The 8,099-nt window shown below is 25.2% G+C and overlaps 2 protein-coding genes across 3 annotated transcripts; one reads left to right on the top strand and one right to left on the bottom strand.

The window, feature by feature from the left end:
* Positions 1-1,285: 1,285 nt before the first annotated feature.
* LOC135929918 (protein transport protein Sec61 subunit beta-like) lies at positions 1,286-1,871 on the bottom strand. Its single transcript, XM_065466663.1, has 4 exons — positions 1,772-1,871; positions 1,630-1,730; positions 1,485-1,583; positions 1,286-1,443 (listed from the first exon to the last, which is right to left on the bottom strand). Exons 1-4 carry the CDS (start codon positions 1,772-1,774, stop codon positions 1,356-1,358), a joined length of 291 nt encoding a protein of 96 aa, XP_065322735.1. The 5' UTR covers positions 1,775-1,871; the 3' UTR covers positions 1,286-1,355.
* A 121-nt stretch (positions 1,872-1,992) lies between these two features.
* On the top strand, positions 1,993-8,061 carry LOC135929543 (signal transducing adapter molecule 2-like). 2 transcript variants are annotated; one of them, XM_065466171.1, is made up of 12 exons: positions 1,993-2,106; positions 2,149-2,233; positions 2,291-2,366; positions 2,406-2,501; positions 2,546-2,625; positions 2,669-2,732; positions 2,833-2,905; positions 3,112-3,355; positions 6,604-6,790; positions 7,098-7,232; positions 7,349-7,510; positions 7,659-8,061. In XM_065466171.1, the coding sequence occupies exons 1-12, from the start codon at positions 2,064-2,066 to the stop codon at positions 7,920-7,922; spliced, it is 1,509 nt and encodes a 502-aa protein (XP_065322243.1). In that variant the 5' UTR covers positions 1,993-2,063; the 3' UTR covers positions 7,923-8,061. The 2 variants fall into 2 exon arrangements, with proteins under 2 accessions (XP_065322243.1, XP_065322244.1); XM_065466172.1 differs by having other exon boundaries at positions 1,995-2,106; positions 7,662-8,059.
* Positions 8,062-8,099: the final 38 nt, after the last annotated feature.

The raw sequence follows: 8,099 nt of genomic DNA on the forward strand, positions 1-8,099 counted from the left end.
CTTTATTATAATAAATTCTATCCTTAGAATCTATAATAACTCTTAAGAGTTAAATTAGTGCTTTAAGGTTTTCCTCATTCGATTTGAAAAGAAGGGTCTTTTCTGATATCACTTTTTTATTTTGGTGATTAGAGAATTTAAAAGATGGTTGTTTATTAAAAAATTCAAACACAAGATAAACTATTAAATATTTTTAGTTCCTGAACACTCTTGATTTTCAAGCAAATATCTTGAAAAACAATTAAGAATTAGAATAAATTTTTCAAATAATCAAATATTATCATTTATATTTCTACAGAAGTTAATATGGTGCTATTATATTAGTTATTAATTTATATTAAATGCATCAAATGTGTTTAAGAATTTTGAAATTAATGATTTCTCTTAATGAAATTTAGAATTTATCTGTCATATGGATTTAACAAATAATAATTTTTATTTTGTTCTTCATAAAATGTGTTTAATTTAAAATGCAAAAAACATAGGGCTTAGGCCTAAAAATTTAGAAAATTTTGGGCCAGGTTTGCGATTAATAGAGTACAAGCAAAAAATTGAATTTAGAACTAGTCTAATATTTTTTTACTTTTGTTTTGAAGAAATCTATCATAAAACATAAAGATACAAAATCGTTCCATTTGAATTATTAAAAAACGCCTAACTCAAGAATTTAACCAGAAAAATATTGACTAAGCTTCGAGATTTTTCTAATAGATGTCCAAACCTTTGTACCCGCTATGACCAAAATCTTCAAGCTTGCATAATACTTTTTGGATAATATACTGAGTTAGGGAGTGATTTCACGTCACTAATAAAATGAGTAAGATAGGAAAAATGTAGGCTCAAAAAGAATTCACAAATGAATATAGCAAGATTTTGTTCATTTCCTTGTTTTTTATTCATGATATCAATTATTGAAAAGGATAAATTTAAAATTGATATTTATTCTTGTATGAGATAGGCCATTATTTTATTTATGATGTTACTGCTCCCTGGTTAAGGCTGTCCTATTCATTTGTTTGTAGTTTTTGTTAATGAAGAAATTATGATTGTATTTATCTTTTAAATAAATAAAAAATCAAATAGCTATATAGAGGGAAATAATTAAATTACATAATCCCATGCCTATATAACTTGAATCTATTCAATTTTTAAATTTAGGACATACATAAATGAATGACAATTTTCTGAAAAAGAAGCCTATTATCTTTTTATCACAACAGCGTAAATCATAGATATTTAACACTATTTTTTTCGCATTTTATTTTTCAGATTATATCAATAATAGACAATATTTATTTTTTAATGATTTATATATATATAAATAAACAAATTATTATATAAATATTTTATATAGTTTAGGCTTTAGTATATTTTCCCCAAAGATGTAATAAAAATACAGATGCTATAAATAACAAGCTCATGACTAATACTGGAACTGGTCCCCTACATAAATGATTAATTTAAAACAAAAAACTTTAACATACACTTTAATTCCTGGTGAATCATCTGTATAAAACCTCCACATAGCTCCAGTATTTGCAGCTGTTCGTCCCCTTGAAACATTAGATGATGTTACCGTCTTTCTGAGAAAGTAAATATTTAGATATATATACAAGTAATAATTTTAACCTTTGTCTTGTGCCACTAGTACCTGCACTCATTCTCGGGATTCCAGTTTTAGGGCCAGATTTTCCGCCTGAGCCTACAGTAGTAGAACTTGATGATATAGTCTTATAAATATATTATATTATTATATAAATAAGTAATGTACCATGATATATCTGATTTGATGCTAAACGTGTAAGAAAATTATTTTTTAATCTTAGCAACACTAAAATCAGCGAGGAAAGTTTAATTAAAATCATGCAATTTTTAAAAAATAATTACCAAGAAAGCTTAAAGAACTGATATCTCTGGCTATATAAAAATTATATAATGATATATACAAAAAAAACAACAAATTTAATCTTTTATTTATAATTCTACAAAATATATAATAAAGAAATTTATTTTGGAAATTTAGGAATTTTAATAGACATTTTGTCGTAAATTTTTTTTTATTGATGCCATTCTTAAGATCATCAACTCCCTTTGATAATGACATAGGTTTAATAAAATATGTTAAACAATGCTAGTTAATCATTATAGAGAAAGCTACTAGTGAAAATAATACTGAAGCAGATTGGGGATATATAATAAACATTTGTGACAATGTCAATAAAATACCAGATGGGTAACATAATTTTTAGCCCCATTTATTGTATTTGAAATGATTTTAATTTGTCTACAGGCATAAGATATGTATTAATTCTTTAAAAAAGCGACTTAGAAGTCAGATACCAAATGTAGTCTTGCAAACATTAACAGTAATCATTATATCTGTTATGTATATTTATTTGCCAAAGGTGTTGGATTCATGTGTAATCAATTGTGGACAAGCATTTAAATTAGAAATTGCTACTAAAGATTTTTCTAATGAACTTAAATACCTTATTACTAAAGTAATTTATAGATATAATTAATAAAAATTCTAATTTGCATAAAGGGTCATGGTAAAGTTTCACTAAAAGCTAAAGAACTTATTAAAAAGTGGGCTCATGATTTTAAAGATGATCCTGCTTTATTGTATTCTATTTTTATTTCCTATCATATCCAATATTTATTTTAGTTTAATACCATCATTATATAATCAATTATTAAGAGATGGCATAAGTTTTGGCTCCCCTAAAACAGTAATACATTGTTTGAATTAAATAGTTGCTTAATAATTTAAATAATTATTATACAAAATGTAAAAAAAAAGTGTATATTGTGATCAATTTATAAAACTAGGCAAAAAAAGTTTTAAAGACAAATAACCCTGATTTTGTTGAAAGTAAAGAAGAAGAAGAAGATATTGCAAAGGGTACAAAGTTCATAATCTTACTACTAATATTAAAAAATTATTTATTTCTATTACTTTACATAGGTTAAGAACTATTAAATTTGTTAACAAAACACATAATATTTGGCTTATTAAGATTTACTTTCTTTAGATTTATTTATACATATATTGAATACTTTTGTAATTATTTATTGAATTTTATAATGTATACTTATTATTGTTTAAAGCTATCCATTTGTCCTTGAAAGATTCTAAAATGTCAACTGTTCCTGTTCTCATTGTAAAGCCAGATGATATCTCATCTTTATTATATCCTTCCACGAATCCTACAATATCTCCTGGAAATTTAAATTATGGTACCATAAAAAAATTGCCTATACCATTAGCTCGAGCCCTTTATGATTTTGAAGCAGTTGAAGACAATGAAATAAGTTTCAAATGTGGAGATAAAGTATTTGTTTTGGATAGTAGGTTTACACAAAAACACTTATTTGAACATTTGATAAAAAAATTTCTATAAAATTAAATGAATGTTATTATTTTAAATATTTTGTTTGAGTTTCATACCAAATATCTATCTTTAGTGATGATGAAACAATCCTAATTTTTTTGTTAGCTAAGTACCTCTCCTTTGCATGAAAAAAATTTATATTTAGTAAATTTTTTTGTAAATACAATCAAATTGAGAAATTTTTATATTTGATATTAAATATAATCGTTAACAAATTATATTTATAGTTTCCAAATAAAAATACACAGTTTTTTAAATATGATTTTACACCATTTTTGCAGTTTTTAAATAAATGCCCAGTTTTATAATTATTTTTAATAAATGCTCAGTTTTATAATTATTTTAACAGTTTTAAATTAAATTATCAGTTTTACTAATTTTATTAGGCCCCAAATGCACTACAATCGGTCAAATTTAACAGAATCTTATTGGCTGCTTATGAACTATGCAGTTTAGGCTAAGGTTTGATACTAAGCTATTGGACCATTTTAGAAGTTAGTTTAGGGCTATGCAACAAAGATAAGAGTTAGTGTTTATATAAGATTATGATAAATAATTATTTTATTAAAGCCAGACCCATTAATTTCTGTAAAATCTAACAGATACATGACAGTTTTTATAATTTTTTACCAAACTCCGCAGTTATGGCTAAAGCCTGATACCAGGCTCTTAGACTCAATGGTTAAATTACGTGCAATAAAGTTAAGTGTTTGTATTTTTATTAAATCAATAATAATTTTTTGAAACTGTGAAAACATGAATTAGATTTTAAAACTGTGGAATTAATTATTTAATTCTGTCAATTTCGATTACTGCAATTATAATACATTATATTAGTTATATTAATGAAACAACTAAACAAAAAAAAATTAATGATATCCAATATATACCAATTTTGTTGAATAAATTATACATTATCGCATTTTATAACTCCCATATTTTGTTAAGGTTATGTTCAAAAGATTTAAACATTCCATTTGAAAATTTTATCGAAAAACATGAATCTTTTTTATAAAAAAATAATAATATTAACAAATATTTGTAAAATTTTCAAAATTTTATCATTTGGTATGCAACTTTTAAAAGTTTTATAAACTTGAAATATTTTAAACAGGTTTTGAATGCAACCAACTTTTTTTTATAAGAAAAATAATTTTCACAAATTAATTTTTCAAGATTTCATTAAAATTGAATTTATGCCTATTTTTTTATTCTTCTGTTTATAAAATAGTCTTAATCATTTTTTCCGTTTCTTTATTTTCTCTAATAATTATTAATCAAATAAGAAATAATTATCAATTTAGTATAAATTTATTTGGACCTTCTGAAACTACAAATAGTATAATTTTAAATTTTTTTAGCTGAGTTTATAACCTTCTTTATAAAAAGTTACTAGATCTGGTTGCTTAATTTTTTTTCCTATAAAAGATTCTGACCTTGTTCCTAGAAATTTTAAGAAAATGCTCTGGTTTTCCTTATAAGACTTGGCTAATGAAAAAACTACAATTTTTTTCGGTAATAAATTATACAAATCATATTAATTAATAGAATTAAAGAAATTTTATTTATTATTTTAAGAAATTTTTATAATTTTTATTCAAATGATACATCTAGTTTAGTTTTTTTTCCCTTCTTTTTATGTTTGAAAAAAAACTTTTTCAAAAAATTGTTTTTTACATCCTTAGACTTGGCCCAGTTTTATTTTAAAAAAGTTCATTATTTATTCAAAAATTGATTACATTTTTTTAAAAAAAAATAATATACTTATTAAATAAGTTTCTTTTGTGTTAGAATCCATTCCTTGAAATTTTATGACAAATGTCCCCGATTTTTGGTTTAAAGGGGATAGGGTGGGGATTATTCCAAAATTCAGATATTTTTTAATGCATTTGGGTTTAATATTTTATACTTGCATATATAATATCAAAACTATATTATTTTATAATCTTGAAAGATTATTCCCGGTTCATTATTTTTATTTTATCATTAATAATTTAGTTTTTCCTTCACTCCTTGTGGAGTTCAAAGTTAGCATCATATTTTTTTTCTTTCCATTTATATCTGTCTACACGGTATATGATAGAGGTGTACAGTTCGAGCCCGAATTTGCTCTCTATAGATCCGATCGATTTTGAAATCCGCCGGATAAAATGTTAATTTAATTATGTATTTCATTAAATAATTTTATCTAAACTATAGTTGTAATATGTAATTTTCTTTATTTCTATTTTCTATAAATATTTTCTATGTCATATTAAAAAATTACATATTGATGTTCACTATTTTTCTCTTCCTATATATATATATATATATAGAAAAGACCTGTAGAGGTACCATTTGTAAGGCCCGGCCCGGATTTATTTAAATTACATTTATTTTTAATTTTTATAACTAATAGTGGCCATTTAAAATATTCGGTTTTATAATATACATAAAATTAAAATACTGGCCGGGCTTAGGGCCGGACCTGTAGATCTCTGATACTTAGTAAAAACATATTTGGTGAGTTTCATCGTTTCAAATTAGGCCCTTCTCGAAACTGAAAATAATTTTGGTATTTTTTTAACGATAATTTTAAGGATTATAAAATGATATATATACAATGGGCTTAATATTTATGTAGTAATTTGGGATTATGAGATTTATTTAAACAAAGATGGTGCCCTTATTTGACTTTGAAGGCCCGTAACCCCAATTTTTGATAACTATACCTTTAAAATTTTGATTTTTATAAAATATACAATCTGTTTAACATTCATAACAAGCATTTTAAAGCTGGCCGCCCGAAACACTGGGTGATTTGCTATCGAATTACTACCCAACTATAAAATTGATTTAAATTGAACATATTTATTATTAGTTTAAATTTTTTTAGAGCATTTGATTAAATCAAATAACTTTTAATCAATTAGCCGTTTTTAATTAATCAAATTGTCCGCTTGTTTACCTTGGTACAACCCTATTGAGTGCTAATGTATTTTGCGAAATTGGTGCTGATTTTATAAAAGGGGCGATACGCCCTTAAGATTTTTTTTAAGAAATCTCTATCAAATTTTGCAAATTAAAAAAAAATATATGATGAAAAATCACAATTTTAAAAAAAAAAAATCAAACAGTTCAAAAAATTTAATATAAATCTGATTTATATACTTTAAAAAAATACCTTATTTTCAAACTATTCTTTTTTTTTCTTTTTTTGGGAAATTAGTGATTCTAATTGGTGGAGAGGCAAAACTGGTGATACCCAAAAAGAGGGCTTGTTCCCTGCCACGTTCGTCAAATTCATAAAAAATGAGGAAGACGATATGAAAGAATTCCCAATTGCATCAGATGAGCTCAGAAATAGTGTGGTCAATGGCAAAGACTCGATTAGATCCGCGAACATTATAGATGAAGTACATTCTTACTACTTTTTTTGAAACTGGAGGGATCGAATACTGGACCAATTCTTAAATAGTATTTGATTCAATTTTGTAATATAATTATAAAGTTCGGTCTTTTGGTTTATTGTCCTGAACCGCCTTTGACTCACCGTTGTATAAAAGAAACTGTATACTAGATCGATTTTCGAAAAAAAATACCTGATATTTTAAATCTTTTTCGGCCTGATCCGGGTTTTTAATATCAATATTAGGTATGGTCACTAATTTTCACTATTTCTGATAGACTATCACCTCCCAATATACTTTTTAAATAATATAGAACGTTTTAGACGAATGCTTGACTCTATTGCACCTCGCCGATCCAACTGGAAAAATTGAAGATCCTACGGAGATGTTTGCCACAGAGAACAAATCTTTGGCCATGAGTTCGCTTATCGACCAGGAATTAGAAAAGGTTAATTTTTCTAATGAAAGTTTAAAGTTAAATTGAGTGGAAATGAATTATTTACTATAACCCTTAATTGTTCTCATACTATCAATTATAAATTACTCTCTCACACAATAATCTAGGTTGATGATTGTCACGCCAAATTGTTTGAACTGAATCGCAAGCTTAACGAAGCCTTCAAATTTTATAATTACCTTTTGACACCCGTCTCAGCCGTTAATGCGGCTAATATGCTTCATAATCAATCTCAACAACCTACTGTCTCAAATCAAAATAATCCTCCAGTAATATCATATTTGTCTTTTTTAAAAAAAAAAATAATAATATCATTATTTTTATTACAAATTAAAAATATTTAGCTATAGCAACCTCCTTCTCGGTTTCCTTTACGTGTTTTAAATTATACTCACATTTATAAAAAAATTATATAATCAGGAAACCTTTCAATCGCCTCCTATTATGAACAATCTCCAAAATAATGTCAATTCACCGTACATAGCACAGAATCAAGAAATCGCAAATACAATTCCCTCGTATATGTATCAAAACGCTGCCCAAAATTTCCATAATATCGATATTCCTCCCAACTATCAATTAGCCGATTATAACAACCAATCGGTTAGCATGAACATGCCTAATCCAACTTTCCAACCTTCAGCTAATATCGTTAATTCCATCCAACCACCACACCAATAAAATATCATCAATTTATATTTTATTGCAGCAATAACTAGCGCTTTACTTTACTACAAATTATTCACTTGCCAATTTTAAAAAAAAAATTCTTATATTCAATTTAATATATAAATAAGTCGATAATTTATATAATATTTTATAATATGATCATTATTATTTATTTATAATAATAATAAT

Source organism: Gordionus sp. m RMFG-2023, chromosome 5, assembly GCF_954871325.1.
Source record: "Gordionus sp. m RMFG-2023 chromosome 5, tfGorSpeb1-WG-v2, whole genome shotgun sequence".
Taxonomy (NCBI): Eukaryota; Metazoa; Nematomorpha; class Gordioida; order Chordodea; family Parachordodidae; genus Gordionus; species Gordionus sp. m RMFG-2023.

Coding starts and splice junctions, on each gene's coding strand:
- LOC135929918 (XM_065466663.1), bottom strand. Junction 1,584..1,629: donor ACTAGTGGCACAAGACAAAG/GTTAAAATTATT, acceptor TTACTTTCTCAG/AAAGACGGTAACATCATCTA. Junction 1,444..1,484: donor GATTCACCAGGAATTAAAGT/GTATGTTAAAGT, acceptor TCATTTATGTAG/GGGACCAGTTCCAGTATTAG.
- LOC135929543 (XM_065466171.1), top strand. CDS start 2,064: ATGCCATTCTTAAGATCATCAACTCCCTTTGATAATGACATAG. Junction 2,906..3,111: donor AGAAGAAGATATTGCAAAGG/GTACAAAGTTCA, acceptor TATTGTTTAAAG/CTATCCATTTGTCCTTGAAA. Junction 7,511..7,658: donor CAAATCAAAATAATCCTCCA/GTAATATCATAT, acceptor AAATTATATAAT/CAGGAAACCTTTCAATCGCC.